The sequence below is a fragment of the Micromys minutus genome (genome assembly GCF_963924665.1).
Source record: "Micromys minutus genome assembly, chromosome: 12".
Lineage (NCBI taxonomy): Eukaryota > Metazoa > Chordata > Mammalia > Rodentia > Muridae > Micromys > Micromys minutus.
Genome location: NC_137981.1, coordinates 11735574 through 11757683, shown reverse-complemented (window position 1 = coordinate 11757683; position 22110 = coordinate 11735574). Strand labels below are relative to the sequence as shown.

Here is a 22110-nt window from a genome sequence, read left to right as displayed (position 1 = left end):
AGTGTTTTTATCATATTCATCTCTAGCCCTCTTGTAGCATTTGAGAGAGAGAGAGAGAGAGAGAGAGAGAGAGAGAGAGAGAGAGAGAGAGAGAGAGAGAGAGAGAGAAAGAGCTGACTGTGAAGGGATGTGACCTTTTTAACCTTAAAACCCACTCCCAGTGACACCTCTTCCACAAAGCCACATCTCCTAATCTTTCCTAAACAGTTTCACCAACTGCTGACCAAGCATTCAAATATATATGGGCCATTCTTGTGTAAATGACCACAGGTACCATGTGATAGTTTGACAAATGTATGCTTTGTTTAATGCTTATGTGGGATAAAGTATATCTATGTTCTCAAACATTGATCATTTCTTTATTATAAAAGCATTCAAATTCTTTTCTTGTAGCATTTAAAAATATGTAGTATATTATTATTAATTTTTGTTCTCTTGATGCAAAATAACACACTGCAACTTTGTTTTGTTGATACTCTTTCTTAATACACAGCCTAGACTGACCTTAAATTTAATCCTCCTGCCTCAGTCTCCTACCTGATAGGATCATAGCATGTGCCATGATGCTTAGTTACAACATAACCTCTCACTATAACTGTAATATTGTACATTGGCCAGCCCCCCCCCTTTGGTTTTGCCCAGTTTTAGTTTTTAAAATTTATTTTGAAAGTTAAAAGTTTCTTCTGTATTTAGAATTAGGCTAATACATGTTTGTGAGATTTTTTTTTTTTTTTTTTTTTTTTTTTTTGTGGCTTATATAAGATCTCTTTTGTTTAATTAGCCATTCAGTTAATTGTTTTTTATTTCTGTGGTGGGAATTGAGCCTAGGGCCTCATGAGTGGCAGGTAAGCACCTCATCATAGACTACATTCCCAGTCCTTAGTTGTCTTAGTAAATAATTATGCCTCTGTTTGCAGGCATTGTTAATGTTTATGCCACCCAGGGTTGTCTTATTGAGATGTTAATGTAGATTTCTGAGTCAGTGACTATGTGAAGACAGTGGCAAAACTAAAGCCTTTGATTTCTACAAATGTGTTTATAATGAAAAGATGCTTGTTTGATATTTACATTGCTGTTTAAAGAGTCTCACATGCTAAATAAATGGAAAAGGAAACATCTGAACTATATATAGAGCATGCCGTTAATTCTAGCATTCAGGAGGCCAAAGCAGGCAAATCTCTGGGAGCTGAAGGCTAGTCTATGTATCTATCAAATTCCAGGTCAGCCTGGGATACATAGTGAGAACCTGTCTCACTCAGAAAAAGATCATGTTATACAAAGTCTTCTCTGATTCATTTTATTGTTTAGGCTAATTTACCTGATATTTTTATTTATAAGGAGAACTAAATAGTTCTTTTCTTGATTATTCCTTTTCTACCAATAACACTAGCAATGCACATTTGTTCTCTGTGGGCTTTCCTGAGATTATTGAGTGACAAGTACTGTGCGAATTAAATAAAATCACATAGAAAGTTGAGTGACGTGAGAACAGCTAGCTCTCTGTCATCGGCAGTCGGTCTCCTTGTGACATGGTAGTTGGACATGATTGGCTGAGTAGCTTGAGACAATAGCTTTGTTCAAGTAGGGTTTTTATTGTTGTTGCTTTTGTTTGTTTGTCTTTGAGACCGGGTTTCTCTATAGCCCTGGCTGTCCCGGAACTCCCTCTGTACATCAGGCTGGCCTCAGAGTCACAGAGATGGCTCTTGCTTCTGCTTCCTGAGTGCTAGGATTTAAGGTGTGGGCCACCACTGCTTAGCAGGTGTTTTAAGCTTTAGAATGACTGCAAGATTGGGGGCCTAGAGTGGTTATTATGTGGCTTTTTATAATGTTTCTTTCCTAGGTCCTTTTCAACTTGGCCAGTCAGTATTCTGCTAATGAAATGTACGCAGAAGCACTAAACACATACCAAGTTATAGTGAAAAATAAGATGTTTAGCAATGCAGGTGGGTGTCTATAAATGTAGCTTTTGTTTTTTTTTAAGATTTATTTATTATGTATGCAAAGTTCTGTCTACACAGCCAGAAGAGGGCAGCAGATCCCATTACAGTTGGTTGTGAGCCACCATGTAGTTGCTGGGAATTGAACTCAGGACCTCTGGAAGAGCAGCCAGTGCTCTAACCACTGAGCCATCTCTCCAGCCCAAATGTAGCTCTTTCATAGTGTTAATTATATTTCCTCACTTTATGCTTTTTTAAAATAATGTGATCTATTCTTTTAAGTAAATTTATATTTATGATGTGGTGTCCTTCTTAAAGATACTGTGTGTGAAAATCCATATAAATATAGGAAGAAAGGCAGTTGGCATGAAATTAACTGGCTAATGGTAAACAAAAGTTATATTCCAAGCTGAGAGAGGTGGCCCATGCCTTTAATCCCAGCACTGAGGCAGAGGCAGGAGCGTTTTTGAGTTCAAGGCCACCTGGTCTACACGGGAAGCTCCAGAACAGGCAGGGCTACAAAATGACATCCTTTCCCTTCCGCAAAAAGAAAAAAAAATTATTCCGTCACAATAGGAAGAAGGGGGATGGTAACCATATGGAATGTTTCTTTCCTTGGGTGACTGATCTCAGGAGATAAGTGTATATATTATATATTTTTTGTTGTAATATTAAAATTTATTAGAGTTTTCTTTAATAACATTAAAATATTTAGCATTATTGAGTGTCCTAGTCAGGGTTTCTGTTCCTGAACAAAACACCATGACCAAGAAGCAAGCTGGGGAGGAAAGGGTTTATTCAGTTTACACTTCCATATCACTGTTCATCACCAGAGGAAGTCAGGAGGGAACTCAAGCAGGTCAGGAAGCAGGAGCTAATGCAGAAGCCATGGAGGGATGTCACTTACTGGCTTGCTTCCCCTGGCTTGCTCAGTCTGCTTTCTTATAGAACCCAGGTCTACCAGCCCAGGGATGGCACCACTCACAATGGGCTGGGCCCTCTCCCTTGAATATTAGTTGAGAAAATGCCTTACAGCTGTATCTCATGGAGGTATTTCCTCAACTGAAGCTTCTTTCTCTGTGATAACTCCAGCTTGTGTCAAGTGGACACAAAACCAGCCAGTACACTGAGAAATTTACAAATGTCACGTATCCCTTTTAAAATGTGTGTGCTGCATGCGTGTGCAAACACAAATGCACGAATGTGATGCTGTACTTGTGGAGACTGGGCAGCTCGTCCGAGTCTCCTCTTCCTCTGGTCAGTCCAGGTTGGAGTCAGCCCCCCAGGCTTGCACAGTGCTTACCACTGTTTCTCCTGGCCCGTGTTCTCCTTGGCACAGTGCACTTGAGTTTGGAATAGAAACGGTTGTGTAGCCATCTTAAGTCCCATGCATGAACATATGACGGTGGTGTACTGTTTTGATGTTAGAATTTTATATATAAACGTCCTAAGTGGGCTCGTGAGATGGCTCAGCGGGTAAACACTCTTGTACATATGGAATGACCTAAGTTTAGTCCCCAGATCCTAGGAAGTAGCAGGAGAGAACCAACTCCCATGAATTTTCCTCTGACCTCCACATGTGTTCTATGGCTTTCATACCTGCACACATATACGCACAATAATTTTAAAAACATTTAAAGACTCCTAACTTGAAAATGAGGTTTAGAGAATATAGGCTATGTTTATCTATATTGTCATAGGAAAAGTACAAACGTGAAAATGTTTATACTCATTTTCTTTTAATTAGGAAGACTAAAAGTGAATATGGGAAATATTTATTTAAAGCAGAGAAATTATTCCAAAGCCATTAAGTTCTACCGAATGGCCTTAGATCAGATCCCAAGTGTCCATAAGGAAATGAGGTAAGTGTGAAACATGTGAAACATGGTGTCTAAATTTTAAGTGACTCTTAAGACACAAGATGACTTGTGGTTTGTTGTGCCCGGGGTGAACATTTTCATGTGTCTGTAGATGGGAGGTAGAGATGAAACTTGTTAGCTCATGTTTCAGACGTGGGCTTTTGCTCTGTTCACTTGTGACTATTTGCATCTATTTACGTAATGGCAAATTCAAGGTTCAAGGAATAGCATGTGATCAAGTAAAATAAAACTAAGCTAACAGTGCAATGGTTGGTAACATTATACAGCTTAACACCAACACAGCCATAGCAACAGTCCTGACAGCACAACAGGCTACAGTGCAAGACTAGAAACCAAGACCCATGGGCACACTCTCCCTGCTGTTTGAGACAGGTGGCCCTAAATGATCACTGTGGGATAGAAAAGGTGGAGAAGCCGGGATGTTTTCTACTGCTACAGTATTTAAGAACAAAAACCATATTTATTGGTTTAATGTTCCCCAGGACATTTGGTTTGTGATAGTCCCGGTAAATACTGCTGTTCAGCAAATGTCACCTAACTTAACATGATACTCTACAAGTACCCTTAACTCAGGTAAGACCAAGAATTTGAGCATCTGAGGAAAATAACTTGGGGGCATACGTTACATGGTTAATAATGGAGGCAGTGTGTGCAGTAGTGATTCAGCCAAGGCAGGAGCTGCAGAGGACTACCCGAGAGAGTCTTAAGGAAGGGCACTGGAGGTGGGTTACATTCATGGGATGTTGATCCTGATCCAGTCTAATTATGAGTAAACAATGAGATTATGTTCAGACATACTTGGAAACGAGGTGGGATCACACCTACCAGAATGACCCAAAATGACAGATATTGGTGGAGATGCTGATAAATTAGAAATTTCATGTACTGCATATTTGAAACTTTGGAAGACAGGCTAATCTTAAGAGGTAAACATTTTCCATGTGGCCAGCAATTCTATTCTTAGCTGTATACCCAGAGGAAATGAAAACAGACATTGTTTTAAAGGTGTATATGTGAATATTCATAGTAGCATTAATCATGGGATCAAAAAAGTGGAGGTAACCTAAAATTCCATCAGGTAGGCAGTAGATCAGAAAATATGGTGAGGCCAAGTATGGCAGCACACATCATTTATTCCAGTACTCTGGAAGCAGAGGCAGGCAGATCTCTATGAGTTCAAAGCCTGCCTGGTCTACATAGAGTCCCAAGCCACCTAGACAGCCAGGGATACATAGTTGAGACCCTGTCCCAAAAAATACAATAGAATAAAGTATTAGCTATACTATATATAGAATACTATCTAGTGATTTTTAAAAGGTGGTGAATTACCAACACTATAGTATAGAGGGACCTCAGGATTGTGTCAGGGAGTGAAACCTGACTCTTCATAGGATTCTGTTTATAGGAAAGATTCTATTAACTAGGAAAAGCAGAGAGACAGAAAGTAGAGTAGTGGCTGCCTATTGCTCACTGTGAGGCTGGGGAACAAAGGTTTTCAGGGTAATGCATGGCTATTGTCCCACATGTGTAAATACAGCTTTGATCACTAAATTTTGTGATCTCCTGTTACACTATGAGAAGCTTTTATAAATTAAAGAGTAAAGTGAGAAAGAGACAGGGAGATTCAGCACCTGAGCGTCAGAGCAGGGAATCGTGCTGTTTAGGTTGATTGGTGTTTCTCTTCGTCTAGGATTAAATAATTGGTGTTTTCTTTGCTTAGGATTAAAATAATGCAGAACATTGGGATCACGTTTATAAAAACCGGTCAGTACTCAGATGCCATCAACTCATTTGAGCACATCATGAGTTTGGCCCCAAGCCTGAAGGCAGGCTTCAACCTCATTCTCAGTTGTTTTGCCATTGGAGATCGAGAGAAAATGAAGAAGGCATTCCAAAAACTAATTGCTGTCCCCTTAGAGATTGATGAAGATGATAAATATATCTCCCCCAGTGTGAGTATGAAAATGAGAGTTAACAGCGTCTCCTGCTTGTTTGTCTTTCTGTTTCTGTAAATGAGCTAACTGGAATTTCTCAAGGGGCATTGTTGTATTTCACTTGCTATTTAAATTGAACTGAGAATGGGACTCTTGAAATAGAACTAGACATATGGTTAAAGCAGACACACAATTTTAGTCAAAACTTTAAAAGAGGAATCATTAAAGATATAATATTTGACTATACCTAGACCATGAGACCATGCAGCTTTTTTTCCTGGTTAGTTTTGTCAGCTTGACACTAGAGCCACCTGGGAAGAGGGGACCTCACCCGAGGAATTGCTTCCATCGGGTTGGCCTGTAGGAGGGTCTGTGGGCATTTGCTTGATTCAGGTTTGATGTGGGAGGGCCCAGATCGCTGTTGGCAATGCCACCCTGGGCAGGTGGCCCTGGGTTGTCTAAGAAAAGTAGCTGAACAAAGAAGGCATGAGGAACAGTCTGCATGGCCTCTGCTTCTGTTCCTTGATGCCAGGCTCCTGCCTGAGGGCCATGCCCTGCAGTCCACTGATGATGCACCGAAACCTTCAAGATAATAAACTTCGCACACCGTAAGTTCTTCTGGTCAGTGTTTTTATCAGAACAGTAAGAAACAAACTACAACAGTAATGCTGAGGGTTGACGCTAAGCCTTGCACATGCTAAACCACTGAGCTATATACCCCATCTGACTACCATGGCACTGAAAATTTTTGTCTTGTTTGACATGGGATCTTAGCCCAGGCTAGCCTCAAACTTGCTCTGTAGCTAAGGGTGGTTTTTGGATTTCTGCTACTGACTTCACTTTCTGAATGCTAAGATTACAAGTATATGCCTCTATGCCCAGTCTTATATAGTCTTGGAGATTAAACTCAGGGCTTTGTGGATCACAGGCAAACTTTCTACGAACTGAACTACGTCCTAGACATCCTTAGCCTTTTAGGAACAGGTCCATATTTTACACACGAGAAACTGGTAGAAAATACACCAAAACATTAGTTTCTGGGTAGTTGGATGTTGTTGCTTTTTCTTCTTTCTCCTCTTGCTTTTTTTTTCCCTTAATACTTTGAAGAAAGTTCCCAAGTATTTATGCATAAATGGTTAGCATTCTATTATATTAAGTCAAACTACATGAAATTTCCTATGTTTATAGGTCAAAGTGGAAATTTTTTTTAACTTAATAGAGTTGAGCTTCATGGTTTATTCTTTGATGGTCTCTTAAATTTGGGTAGCCTGGAATTCATCATATAGCCCAGGGTAGCCTCAAAATTCTCTTTGTCTCTCTGTCTCTGTCTGCCTGTCTGTCTGTCTGTCTGTCTGTCTGTCTTTCTCTCTCTGTGTGCACATGTGTGTATGCATGTATACATGTGTATACCTATGATATGAAGGCCAGAAGTTAATAATGGGTATCTTCCCCAGTAGCTTTCCACCATATTTTTTGAGACAGAGTCTTAAAACCTGAAACTTACTGGAACAGCAAGACTGGCTGGCCAGCAAGCCCCAAGGATCATTCCTGGCTCTACTTCCCCAACACTGTGATTCTTCCATGGGTGCTGGGAATCTGACCTGGACCCCTAGCAAATACTTAACTGAGTGTTTCGTTTCTCTGTCTCCCCTCTCCCTTCCCCCCAGAAATAATTTTTCCTGATATAATATAGGGGTACTGTTGTTGCTAGAAAAGAGCAGAATAGGCTATGAAGCCTGATACCTGGCCTGACACTCAGAACTCACTCTCCTTGCCGCTCAGCTTATGTATAATTATAATAACGTGCCATATAAGACTGTGAGGGTTGAATGACCAGTCAATGTCAGTTTTTTAAGCATACTCGGAACATAATGCTGGATAAATATGGATTGTTATGTATTATTTTCATACCGAGGAAAATGGTGTGTGTTATTTAAAACCCATCGGTGTTTGTCTAGGTGGGGCTGACTGTCTCGTGCCTGCCACGCTCAAACTGGTGCTGTGTCAGTGGGCTGGGTGGTCCCAGCCCCATCCTTATTCTCAGCAGGGACTTATGTGGTTTACACTAAGCATGAATAACCATGAACAGACTTGGACTTAAATTTAGAATTTACATTATTGTATATTTATACACACAACCACAGTGTTTGGTACTATTCTTTCTGGCCTGGCCCTTTTAGCTGCTGTTTGTAATATATTTAGTTCCATGGAAAGTGTGATAGGCAGTCACCAAAACCACAAAGCCAACTTCTTACATGTGCCCTATGTAAGGAAAATAGATTAATGTATGCATTGTTTTGTACATCTAGTTGTTGGGTTTTGATTAGAAATCTTAAGTTTTAAATTTTTATTTCTGGCTTATTTTTCCATTTTCTTTTTCTAGGATGATCCCCATACTAACTTACTGATTGAAGCTATAAAAAATGACCATCTTAGGCAAATGGAACGTGAAAGGTAACATTTTGGCCACTAACTAATATGGCTTTAGGTTTTAGAAAATAACCACCTTCTCATTGATTCTTACAAAACTTGTCAGTAGCCAGGAGTGATGTTAGCACCTTTACTCCCCACACTCAGAATGCAGAGGCAGGAGGACTCTGAATTCCAGTCTGGTCTACAAAGCGAGTTCCAGGTCAGCCAGGCTACATAGAGAACCCTGTTTCAAAAAACCAAAATCCAGAGCAAACCAAGCTCAATCAAAGGTTAGTTGCATCTGTTCCCTGAGCTGAGCTGTTACCCCCACTCCTCTACCTTTCGGCTCACTTTTCTCCTTTAACCTGGTCTCACAGGACAGTCATCCTCACTCAGTGTATGTTTAGCAGTAGGATGGTTAAACCTAGGCCTCCTCCTCTACCACTGATCACATCTCTAGCCTCTTCTTTCTTTTCTTTGCCTTTTATTTTGATGTGGGTTCACTAAGTTCCCTGACCTATCCTTGGATTTAACCCAGGCTGCCTTTGAACTTGTGATCTTCTTGCCTCAAACTGGGATTACAGGCCAACTTTACCAGGCCTGGTCTTATTTAGTTAATTCTTAACCATTTCTCTGTAATTCTCTTTCTCTATCCATTTCATATTGTGTAACAATTTAGTTACCTTTATTTTGTTAAAAAAAATAATTGTCTTTTTGTCTTGTCTGCTAGTTAAATATCAAATTTAAGGAAAAACATGTAGTTATTTTATTGTTTTCTTTATTTTTATTTTTCACACATGTGCATAATGAATTTTGATTATATTACACCAAATATGAGCCTTTTCCACACCAAGATTATACAAGTCTCTGGACATTAAATGGCTGACCAAAAACTCGCATTTCATGCCACCTCAGTTCATGCAGACCCCACAGGTTAAGGGCCCAGTCCCGTAAGCCTCTTCGTCCCCTAATATAGGCAGCAGCAATAAGCAAGGCCTTGGGTTCTGACTGACTTCCTATGAGGCAGGTTTTTTGTTGTTTTGTTTTGTTTTTTAACCAACCCTTCTTAGAATCTATAATTTCCTCAGAGTACACAGAACTTGGGGAAACCCTTTGTTTGTATGTGCCAGTTTGTTGTAAAGGATGCAGCTGAGAAACAAGCAAGTGGCTAGGTACCCAGCATGAGCTCTTGGGGAGACCTGTAAGGTCTTGTCCTCTCCTTCTGCACTCCCTGATTACCACCTCTGTGCTCACCAGCCTGATCCTCCCTACGCAAGGCTCTGCACTGGAGACATGACTGATTACATCGCCATTGTTGATGTCTGCCTTCAGCTCCTTTCCTCTCGACATTGGGATGTGTTTAAGTCACTGTTCTATTGCATGACCACGACAACTTTATAAGGAGAGCATTTAATTGGGGCTTGCTAGTGGTTTCAGTGGTTTAGGCCTTTATCATGAGGGGAGCAGGGCAGCAGGCATGGTGGGCATGGTGCTGGAGAAGTAGCTGGGAGCTACATCCTGATCCATGGGCAGAGGGAGCCTGGGCCTGCTGCCATGAGCTTTTGAAACCTCAGAGCTTCCTCCAAGTGACTTTCTCCAACAAGGCCATACTTTCCTATTCTTTTAATCCTTTCAAAGATTCCGCTTCTTGTTGACTAGGCATCCAAATATATGTGCCTCCTAGGAGCATTCTTATTCAAACCACCTTACGATGAGAGACTGAAAATCTAGACATTTGATCACATATGTTGATTCCTGCCAATCCAGCTCCATTTTTATCCCCATTGAGACAAGGTCTCATGTAATCTATGCTGGTTTCAAACTTGTTCTTTTAATAAGGATGACCTTGAACCCTGGTCCTTCTGAACCTATCCCCCCAAGTGATCATGTGGTTCTTTGAACCTTTTTAGGGACCAGAGACTTATTCTTGTTAGCATAGCTTGTGGCCAGGAAAAAAAAGCATACTTCTAGCATGAAGGAAATTCTGAAAGTTTTTGGAGCTTTTTGCCAAATATCTCCATGTTTCTTCTTCTTTCTTATTTTGAGGGTTTTACTGTGTCCTCCCTAGCACTCTGCATGTAGGAGCACAGTAGCACATCAGACTTGGTTTCTTATTTAGTGCAGTTCCTCACACAGCCATCCTCCATCGAACATGACTGAAAGATCACGTATGTTCCATGGTGAGGACAACCTTTTGTTTTCTTAACTGTGACAAATATACAATGTCCTGATATGTGTTTACTTAGGTCTTACTGTGTAGCCCAGGCTGAGCTGGAGCTTATGGTCTTCTCCTGCCTTCTGGGGTTCAGATGTGAGTCACTGCACCTGACATTGAAACATTTACTCCCCACCTCCCTCAAAACAGGGAGTATGCAGCCCTGACTGTCCTGGAACTTGCCTGCCTCTGCCTCTGAGGGCTGGGACTAAGGCACGAGCTACCTCACTGGCTCATTTAGTCATTCTCTGAGTATACAGATCAGTGGTAATAAGTACATTTATGTAATAGTGTAACTAATATCCAGCACTCCACTCATTTTCCAAAACTAAAACTCAATACTCAGCACATTCATTAAACAGTAGCTCCAGTGTGCACTCAAATACTACTCTCTGGAAACCACTGTTCTTCATTCTTTCTCTGTGGTTTTCAGTAGTGTAGATACCTTATATAAATGGAATAATAAACTAGTTTTCTTTTTTATTTTTCTATTATGTGTGGATCAGTGTTTACCTGCATGCACATGAATATATCACATCCATGCTCACTGCCAGTGGAGGCCAGAAAAGAGTATCAGATCTCCTAGAACTGGAGTTAAAAGCCACTATGTGGGGACTGGGAATTGAAACCCAGTCTTCTGGAAGAGAACTAGTGCTCTATATCTACTGAACCTCTCTACCCTTGAGTCCATCTTTAAAACTGTTGTGTCTATAATCTAAGAAAAGTAGACTAAGATAAATATCATCTATCATTGTAAATTGGTGTATCCCCTTTGGAATACAACTTTTCATTTTCCAGTGATAGTGACAATGTGCATTTTATAATATGCAAACACACACACACAGATACACACTTTTAAAAGTGTGTGTGTGTAACATGCAGCTGGGTGTGGTGACCTAGTCCATGTCTTTTCCCATCATTTAGGAGGTAAAGACAGGTGGATCTCTGTGAGTTTGAGATCAGCCAGGGTTACACAGAGAAACCGTTTCTCAAAAAACAAAACAGGACAACAAAGGCAAAAGTAGCATTTTCTTGTGGGGAGTTGTGTGTATGTGTGGTTTATGTGTGAGCATGTATACATATGCGTGTAGATGTACAAGCGCAGAGGTCAGAAGTCAGTGTTGCTTATCCTCTGTCACTCTCCACCGTTTGCTGACTGAATCTAGAGCTCAGCCAGGGGCTGGAGTGACCACTCAGTGAACCCCTACGATCCCAGGGCTGGGTTACAGGCACATACTTTCTGGCTTTTTACGTAGGTGCTGGGACCCAACTTGTGCTTGCTAAGCAAACAGTGACCCACTGAGCCATCTGCCCACTCCTATACACTGTTTCCAGCTCACTTGCATGTATGCAGGGTATGTTAATATAGCTGTGGAACTTTGTCTGTGTTTCATTACTTCTTTACCTTGTTAGAGTCATCATCAAGCAGAAGAAAGGCACACAGGTATCCCAGGAGGCACTCACATAGCTAGCTGTGTTTGCTGGTTGTGTTTAGTCTGACTTACAGACATGTCTCAGGATGTGTGAGTAGTAGTCTTGGGATTGAACCAGGTTTAGTCATGATGGGAATGAGCTGTGATACTGATCCACACTAGCCCTTGTTTTGAGGGTCAGGATTTTACTGTGTAATCCAGAGTGACCTCGACTGGCTCAAACTCAATCCTCCTGCCTCTACTACCCTTGTGCTAAGATTATATACACCACCACTCCGAGCCTTTCCTTGGTTTCATCTTGTTTTAGTTTTTGGGTGTTGTTTTGCTTGTTTGTTTGTTTTTGTCTTTTTTTTTTTTTTTTTTTTTTTGAGACAGGATTTTTCAATATAGTCCAGGCTGTTCTGAACTCAGAGATCTGCTGCCTTTCTTTTTTCAGTGCAAGGAGGCAGGTCCTCCTCACTCCTAGCTGTTATGAACACATTTCTTTTGTGGCTGTTTGTCTTCTACTAAGCTTCTGTGGTATGGTAGTTTTGCTAGATTATCTTCCTAATTAAATTTTCAGAATTAAATATAAATTCTAAATATAACTTCTTTGTTTTTATAATGCAGGAAAGCCATGGCAGAAAAATACATCATGACAGCTGCAAAACTCATTGCTCCTGTGATCGAAGCATCTTTTGCTGTGGGTTATAACTGGTAAGAGTGAGATTCAGGTTCAAGAGTCTAGGCTATACCTGTCTTCTGAGCTGTGGGTACTTGTGCCCCTTGCTAAGTAGGTTTGCTGCTGACTAGGAGCCTGTCTTAGTCAGGGTTTCTATTCCTGCACAAAACATCATGACCAAAAAGCAAGGTGGGGAGGAAAGGGTTTATTCAGCTCACACTTCCACATTGCTCTTCATCACCAGAGGAAGTTGGGACTGGAACCCAAGCAGGTCAGGAAGCAGGAGCTGATGCAGAGGCCATGGAGGGATGTTACTTACTGGCTTGCTTCCCATGGCTTGCTCAGCCTGCTTTCATATAGAACCCAGGTCTACCAGCCCAGGGATGGTGCCACTCACAGTGGGCTGGGCCTTCCCCACCTTGATCACTAGTTGAGAAAATACCTTACAGCTGAATCTCATGGAGGCATTTTCTTAACTGAAACTCCTTACTCTGTGAAAACTCCAGCTTGTGTCAAGTTGACACAAAACCAGCCAGTACAGAGCTTGTTGCATGTGACCTATATTTTTTACTAAAGGTTTTAATTATTTTTCCCCTGGCTTTCTCTGAAGTTATTGAACCATATATTTAAATTTGTCTTTTCCTCCATACTTGATTCAAGAGCTCCATAGGCACCTACCTAGTCTTGTTTCTCTTCAAAAACTTGAGGAAACACCATATAAACTTCCTGATAACTTGCCCCCTTCACATCTGTTTGTTAATTTCCACCAGACTTTAAATTAGACTTCCATGTCACTTTCCTCTTGTGTGGTATTTTCTCTCTGATGTTTCTTTGATTTCTGAGACTTCATTGGACTTCTCATACCAACTTGCTGTGTGTGTGTGTGTGTGTGTGTGTGTGTGTGTGTGTGTGTGTGTGTGTGTGTGTATTTTTCCAAGAGCACTGTTTTTTTTTTTTTTTTTCCTGGTTGTTTCTTTGGACTATGGAGAATGGGGGTGGTTTGTAGTATTTTATTTTTTAAAGATAATTAAAGTAGTTGTCTTAGCATTCTCGCTACTAGTTCATTCACAAAGTGATGCATTGAGGATTTATCTAGCTCACAGCTAGTGGGACTGCAATTTTCCTCTAAATACGTTTCTAATTTTATTTTGTAAATGCTTTTGTTATGTTAGACTTAGGTCATGCCAAGCTAGGAGATCCTCGTTCTTCTTTATGTGTTGTAGACGAGGTCTTTCGTACCTTGGCCGCCTTTGAATTTCAGTAGCTGGGAATGACCTTGAATGACCTTCCTCTCTCCATCTCCTCAGATTCTGACCACAGGTCTGCACTGCTCTGCCAGCCGGCTTGCCTGCCTCTTCCTTTTAAGGAGGTTCTCCTTCTGTGGTTCCATTAGTCAGGGTTTTGTACAAGGAACAGAAGTGAGAGAAGGAAAAAAGAATATAGAGGGCTGGAGAGATGGCTCAGCAGTTAGGAGCACTGACTGCTCTTCCACAGGCCCAGAGTTCAGTTCCCACAACCACTTGGTGGCTCACAGCCATCTGAAACTATAGTCTGTCACTAGTTCCTTGGCATCCTGTGCTCTCTTTTGGTATGCAAACAAATGCAGAAGAAAAGAAAACACCCATATCCCAAAAAATACATATTTAAATAAGTCTTTAATAGATATAATGCATCATATATATTGCTAATATATATGATTTATTAGAGGAACTTATAGGCAGTGGTCTGGGAAGACAACAATGGTTGTCTCATGACTCTAAGGCTGAAACTTTAAAATCTAATTGTTCAGTTCATGGGCCCGGATGTCTCACAGTCCTAGTCTGGCATGAGAGTCTTGAGGATCTCAGCAGAGCTGATGATCTTCAGTACACATTGGCATCTCAAAATTAATTTTAATACAGGAGAAGCAAGATAATGAACGTGCCAGAGAGAGTGAGAGCAATCAGGCGAGAAGCAAAAGTTCCTGTCTCGCTGTCTTCTAATGAGGGCTGCCACTAAAAGGCTCTTCTCATCTCAAATAATCCAGTCAGGAAAGTCTCTCACCGTACTTCCTGGCAGCTTGGGCTTTAGTTCATTCCAGCTTAGATTATCCATCACAGTGGTCCAGTCTAGAACTCACTTGACCCTTCTACCTCAGCCTCCCAAGTGCTAGGATCACAGGCATAGGGGACAGTGTACCTAACTCCCATGTGTCATCTTGTAACTTTTCAGATCACTCATGTCAGACATTCAAGCCGAGGTGAATACCTTTGCTTGAATATATTTTGTGGTGAGATGGTGACCACCCCATTTAACAAAAAGATAGGTTTGCTTAGGAAATGTTGATAAACAGCTACACACAGGACAATAAGCATATCAATATTGGAATCTATCTAAAAGGATACATTTTAGTCTATTTGTGTGAAGACCAACCTAATGAAGGAGGAGTCTAGGCAGAACTTAGTCGATAGGTTCTGTTACTTGAGTTCCAGATTTTCCCTCATATATTTTTATCTGAGCCTAACATTTTAAAATATAAAATATAAAATTTATCTTAACCAAAGAACACAGTGTCCTATTATATTTTTCTTAATTTTTTATTATTATTTTATTTTATATGTATGGGTGTTGTCTTAGTCAAGGTTTCTATTCCTGCACAAAACATCATGACCAAGAAGCAAGCTGGGGAGGAAAGGGTTTCTTCAGCTTACACTTCCACATTCCTGTTTATCACCAGAGGAAGTCAGGAGGGAACTCAAGCAGGTCAGGAAGCAGGAGCTGATGCAGAGGCCATGGAGGGATGTCACTTACTGGCTTGCTTCCCCTGGCTTGCTCAGCTTGATCAGTGTGTGTGAAGACAAGCAACTGCAGTTTTCTTCTCTGATGCTTGCTTACTGCCTGAGACTGGTCACTCACAGAGACTTCCTACTGAGACACGATGCACTGTAGCTCATACATGTTTGTATGTTCTTTATTCATATCCTTACCACCTCTGCCAGGGTTCCAGTTCTTAAGCCTCACAGGATCTGGCAGTAATTCATGTGCATGCGTGTGTGTAGGTGAATATTTTGTAACCCTAGAGTTTCTGATTGAAATTAAAGACTGTTTTGGGCCTATGTGTCTTAACCTGGTATCTGCCCACCATCTTGGCGACATCTCCCCTAAGGATGGTTCTATTCAGTGAATGAAAGAAAGGTCTAGGGAGGGAGAGTTTGGGATAAATATGCTGGAGGATTTGGGTAAGGTCTGGCTCTACAGATACCATAGGTCACCAGGTCAATAATAACATCTACTCGATGTTTTCCAAGCAGAAAACAAGTATCTCCTCCTTTGAGGAAATACCCTTGAGTGATCACAATTCCTGGTTCCCCCGGTGCTCAGTGGGCACAAGAGCCTTTGTGCCCTCAACATGCTGCTAGCTCAGCTTTCAGAAATACTATAGAATTATCAAACAAGTTGTTTGTTTTTCTCTAAAAAACAGGGTCATTGACTCCTCTATCCCAACCTTCATATTTCTGGGCTAATTTTTAGTGAGCACATGGCTCAGGTTTGATGCTGTTTGTGACTCCCTCCAAAAGGTTATACTTATTAATGACAATTCAGTTTGCTTCTTTTTAAAGGAGATTTTGTTTTTCTCATTATATATGTATGGGGAATGGGATGTGCTCGTTGTCCCATGGAGGGCAGAAGGGGATGGCATCAGATAGATCCCTTGGAGCTAGAGTTACAGGCAGCTGTGAGCCTCCTGAGTGGGTGCCGGGAACTGAACTCGGGTACTCTAGAAGATCAGTACATGTTCCCCTTAACCGTTGGGCTATTCCTCCAGCCTCTGGGTCTCTTTGTACCTTGTTACTGAGTCAGTCTCTCTTGTTTGCTGCTGCTACACAGGAATTCTTCTGACTCTGACCCTCATGTGCTTGTAGGAGCGTTAGGAGTACAGACACATGCCACTGTGTCTGGCTTTTTGCATGGGTTCTGGAGATCCAAGTTCAAGTCACGAGACTTGAGAAACAAGCACTTTGACCCACTGAACCTTGCCCTTTGTTGCTTTCTGAGGCAGCATGGAGCCCTGGCTGGGCTTCAGCTTTGGCCTTCCCACTACTGGGCCTACAGCCATGCACACACTTCTGGTTTGCTCTGGGAGCATGGCTGGTGTGGTTCTGTTGCCCCTCCTCCCATAAGGCTGTATGGGGGATTTTAGATGGGGTGAGCACTTGCGTGTTGATAACTCCTTTCCCCAAAGTGATTCTGATGTTTGCAACACATTTGTTGTTGCTGCTGTTGCTGCTGCTGTTAGCAGTGGTGTCTCATTCGAATGCCTATTAAAATAGGGGATTTAACACAACCTTAAGGGGCAGTCAATCTGTCTAGACCAATGAAATCAAAATGTCTGTGTTTGGGTCACAGTCCTGGGGTCACCTTACCTGTGTCTGACACCGCTCTGCATCATGCCAGTAGCACACTAGCCACATGGCCCTGTTAAAGTGAAGACACAGTTAATCCTACAGGAGACAGCTTTCCCAAAAGGACCCAGGCATGCAGTAAGTAGTCTTGTTCGGTCTTTACGTTTTCCACTTGTTTCTTCTGGCATTCTTTTAAACTTATTCCCATATGATTATATCATTTTAACATTTTTTTTTTTTTGGTTAGAAGTAAAGTGTATACAAAAATTATATGGACCAGTTGGGAGCACTGACATGTTTAGATGTGATACCAGCTCAGGAGGCTGAGGTAGGTGTTTCATATGAGCCCAGTAGTTCAAGACCAGTCTGAGCAATATAGATAGAACTCATCTAAAATGTAAGTTATACAAAACAATATCAGCTGAATGATGTGTCATGAAACAAACACCCATGTGGCTACTGTATTAGCTTGATAAGTAAGATTTAAAGACTTTCAGCACCTAGGAAGATCTTGATGCCAGCTCTTCAACCACACTCTTCAGCCAAAGGGAGCCTGGTTCTCCTCTTCACTTCCTTGCTTTTCCTCCTTAACCACCTTGGCAGGCTTCTCTGCACTCTGTGGTATAGATTTTCTGGCTTTAAACCAGATACAGATCTGTATTATGTGTTATAGAATCTGTATTGTAGATGGAATCACACTGACTATGTTCCTTTGTTCATGGCTTTCTTTACCTTATGTCTGTGGATGGTTTCCATGTCCTAGTAGATAGCTGTGGTTTGTTTGTGGTTTCATTGCTGCTGATGTTGTTGTATTACTGTGTGTCTGTTTTCATGTTAGTGAGCATTGTGGTAATTTTCAGTTGGAGTTTGACACTGTTATCAATATTGTTGTATGATTGTGGCTGTGGACCTTATTTATATGTGGGGCGGCTTTAGGTTATGTGTACATTCAACTTTCAAGAAGATGCTACCAAGTCCTGGCCCTTCTCCCTCAGCAGCATATAGAAATTCTTAGCATATTTTTTAGTTGTTCATCTTAACCAACAGCCTGTCAGCATTGTGGTTTTTGATGTGCACTTCACTGATGGCTGATTAGTGTCATGTGTTAATTTGTCACAATTTGGGGGGGGGGTGCTGAGTGCCATTGTTTTTTGTTTTTGTTTTTGTTTTTTTTTGTTTTGTTTTGGTTAGTAGGTCCTCTAAAGGATGCCTTTGTTTATATCAACTTTATGAAAATATCTTCCTGTTTTCCTGAATAGTTTTGAGGCTTGTTTTTAGCTTTATTTGTTTTTGGGACAGGGTCTCACTATGTAGTTCTGGCTGTCCTGGAGTTCATTATGTAGACTGTTATGTGATACTGACCGAAGTCTAGACTGAGGGTCTGTATTAAGCTGGCCAGTGACTGCCTTCTCACAGAGAAGCCTCTTATCCATTTTACAGAGAGCTTTTAGATACAGAAAACCTGTATCCTGCTTGGCAATTAGAAGAGGAAGTAAACCAAGCAATCAGTTTGACAGAAACCAAAACCATGCAGTTAGCTGGGGCATTTTGACCCCAAGTTTCTCGAACAGGGTTTGGTATCTTTCCACAGGACTTTTAATGTTGGGGGTCAGAAAGGTGAGGTCAGTTTGTGGTTAAACCAAAGGTAGAGAAAACTTTGCCCTGTCACAAGACCTTGCTGGCCACAAGCTCTAGAGATCCACCTGCTTCTACTTCCTAAGTACTGAGATTAAAGGTATGTGCCACCATGCCTAGCTTTCTTAAAGTTTTACCTGTCACATTTAGATAGAAGATTTATGTGGAAGTATCATGTAAAGTCAACTCTAGTTTTTCTTTTTTTTCTTCCCTTTTCTTTTTTGGGTTGTCACTCAACTCTGTATCAGTTGTAAAATAGTTATTTTTCCCATGCTACTATAATCCCATCTTTGGCATATATCAAGTGCCTATGCATGGATTGATTTATTTTTGGAGTCTTTACCTAAAACCAATTTCTTTTAACTATTTATAATTCATAACAAATATTGTTATCTGATAATGTTATAGTGTAAATGTTCATTTCTCAACAAAATTTGTGTGTTGAGATCTTAACCAACAAGATTGTAATGTCAGGAGATGTGATTTATGGGATGTGATATGTCATGAGGGTAGAACCGTTATGGGTAAAATTAGTTCCCTCTTAAAGGATACTCTGAGTAACTAGCTCCTTCTGATATGTGCGGACCCTGAAGAAAGACACATGACCCTTTTCAAAATGCAGACCCTTACTAGAAAAATTGTAAATGCCCTGATCTTTGACTTCCTAGCCTCTAGAACCCTAACAAATAAATTTGTTGATTTTAAGCTGCCCATTTGTGGTACAAGATAGAATTATAAGCATTATAAATTCTCTTCTTTGTTCTTCAGGATTGCTTTGACTGTTCTTGGTCCTTTAGGATCAGTTTTTAATTTATACTCTCTGCCTCTGTTTCCCTCTCCCCCAACCACTTCGATTTAAACTTAAATCTATAAAATAATATTAATTTAATAAATTAATGGGCTTAAGTTTTACGGAAAGGCAAAATTGAACAGGATGTACAGAGTATTCCCACAAATCCCTCATCACCTACTGGCCTGACCCCTCCCCATCATCATTCTACACTAAGTGCATTTGTCACCACTGATAAGCCTATATAGACACATTATTGCCCCAAGCCTGTGGTTTAGGATTCCTTCTTTGTGTTGTGAAACATGGCAAGAATGTATTTATGTATCTACTGGAACAGTATCACACAGAATATTATCTTTGCCATAAAATGCCCCAATCATTCATTTCTCCACCAGCTCACAGACTTGGCTGCCATGGATCTATATATTGCTTCCACAGTTTTATCTATTCCTTACTGTCATAGTGTTGGAATCATATATTATGTAGCTTTTTCATGTTAGTTCTGAGACTTAGTAAAATGTAAGTTTCCTCCATGTGTTTTATCGTTCGATAGTTCACTACTTTTCAATGTTTAATAATGTTTCAATTTACAAGTGAATTAAATTCGCCATTCAAGGATATCTTGGTTGCTTCTAAGTTTTGGCAATTGTAAATAACACTGCTAAAAGCGTCCATGTATAGGGTTCTGTCTGAACATAAATACGTTTTAAACTCTTGAGTGAATACCAAAGAATATAACAGCCAGATCATATATATAGTAAGGACATTTTGTAAGAAACTGTCCACTGTCTTTCAGAGTGGCTGTACCTGATAAGTTATTTCTCCATCAATAAAATGGGCCAATTCAAGCCATTTCATTATATTAAACACAGGTGCTCTTGGGCAGGTTCACTGGCCTCAAGGAAGAAGGCCTGGTAGGGACTGAGGGATCCCGGAAGAGCCTGGAGGCCAGGTCTGCTTTGGTGTGTGAGATATGTGAGATATGTATCTCTGTCCCTTGTCCTGGCATCTGAATCCAAACAGTGCTGTTCTCCCTTCCTTTCAGCAGAAGTGAGAGTTCCCATTGCTCTACATCCTTGCCAGAATTCATTGTCCATGTCTTCAGTTTTGTCTTGTCTAATTGATATGGAAAAGTATCTCATTGGAGTTACATTTTTTTAATTTCCTAGTGATGTCAAACACCTTTTCTAAGGGTATTTGCCAAATGATTATTTTATATAAATAGTTAATTGTTAAATTTCAATTTTATATTTATTTGTTGACTAGTACTGGGGATGGAGCCTAGTACCTTATGCAGGTTAGTCAAGATTCTGCCAAGCTTGGTTCTTGGACTTTTTTTCTTTCCTTTCTCTCTCCCTTCCTTTCTTCCTTCCTTCCTTCCTTCCTTCTTTCCTTCCTTCCTTCCTTCCTTCCTTCCTTCCCTTTCTTTCTCTCTCTCTCACACACTCTCTCTCTTTCTTTCTTTCTTTCTCCTCCTTTTCCTTCCCCTCTCCCCCTTTTTTTAGGTCCCCATGTGATATGTATCCCAGACTATTCTGGAACTTTCAGCCCTCTTGCATCTTGGGATTTTAGGAGTAAACTATTCTCTTCAGCCCAATTTTAGAGCTTTCATTTGTTATTGCTTGGTTTCAGGAGTCCACTATTTTTTGTTTTAGTCCTTTAATGAGTAAGTGCTTCACAGTTATCTTCCCAGTCTATAGGTTTTTGTATTTGCTGCTTTTGTGTATCAACTTGACATAACCCTCCATTTATTAGTCTTCTAAGTTTCTTTTAATATCACATTTTAGATTTTTTATTAATTTGTTTATTTGTTCACTCTACATCCCAATATCCATCCCCTTCCCCCATCTCTTCCCAGTAAGTACCCCCTCCCATACCTCCTCCCCTTCTCTGAGAAGGATGAGGTCCACCTGGGTATCACCCCCTCCTTAGCATATCAAGTCATCTAGATACCTATATATCTTTTGTTACATTTGCCTTATTTGATGTTGTTTTGGTTGTAAACAAACCTTTTTGTTGTTGTTGTTTTTGTGTTTCTAGCTGGGGGTTTTTCTCTGTGTCTAGCTTTGCCTGTCCTGGATCCTTTGCTGTCTGATGAGACAGGCTCTACTTTATCTCCCAGAATTTGTTTTTACTGATTACACACCTCTTTCCCCAAATCTGGAGCATTGCTTTTAGGCCATAAAACTCGACCTTATGAGTGATGTCACTCATGCTTCACAAGAGCCTAAGTGACTTGTGTGTTACCTTAGGGCCAGGCCAGGCCTGACTCGCACAGACACTGTGTTCACTCAGTCATTCTCCGTAGACCCTTATCCTGAGCACTGTTTCTAAGTCAATAAGAAACTATCTTCAAGATGAAGCGTATCTACTCTGCAAAGAGCTTCAGTGTAAGTGTGTAATGTTTAATATAACCAGTAATGTGAAATGTAAAACTGTTATACTCACAGGACTGAGTTTATTGTCATCAGAAAACTTCTTTTCCCAAAAATTGGGTTATGCTTAAATATGGCTAAAATAAAATGATCTGGGCCAGACTTTGGAAGTCCTGGTCCAGTGCCTGTTACATTAAAATTGGGCTGAGTTTTATTCTTGTCTCTTCATGGATCATTTTCTCTTACCTGCTTCACAGCCTGTGGGGAATCACACCACATTTAACAAATTAGCTTCTTTTCTCATTATTTTTTAAAAAGTGTGTGTGTGTGTGTGTGTGTGTGTATGTGTGTGTGTGTGTGTGTGTGTGTGTGTGTGTTTGTGACTGCAGGAGTCAGTGAATAACCTTGGATGTTGGACCTCACCTTCTAAATCTTGTTTGAGACAGGGTCTGTCTT

The 22110-nt window shown here is 40.6% G+C and overlaps 1 protein-coding gene across 1 annotated transcript in view; it reads left to right on the top strand.

Annotated features, from left to right (window-relative positions):
• Positions 1–22110, top strand: part of IFT88 (intraflagellar transport 88) — a 96917-nt gene that overhangs the window by 23026 nt on the left and 51781 nt on the right. Inside the window, exons 10-14 of the mRNA XM_080925949.1 lie at positions 1841–1943; positions 3685–3799; positions 5538–5769; positions 8135–8205; positions 12421–12507. Coding sequence (XP_080782075.1) covers positions 1841–1943; positions 3685–3799; positions 5538–5769; positions 8135–8205; positions 12421–12507 — 608 coding nt within the window. The remainder of the gene's footprint in view (positions 1–1840; positions 1944–3684; positions 3800–5537; positions 5770–8134; positions 8206–12420; positions 12508–22110) is intronic.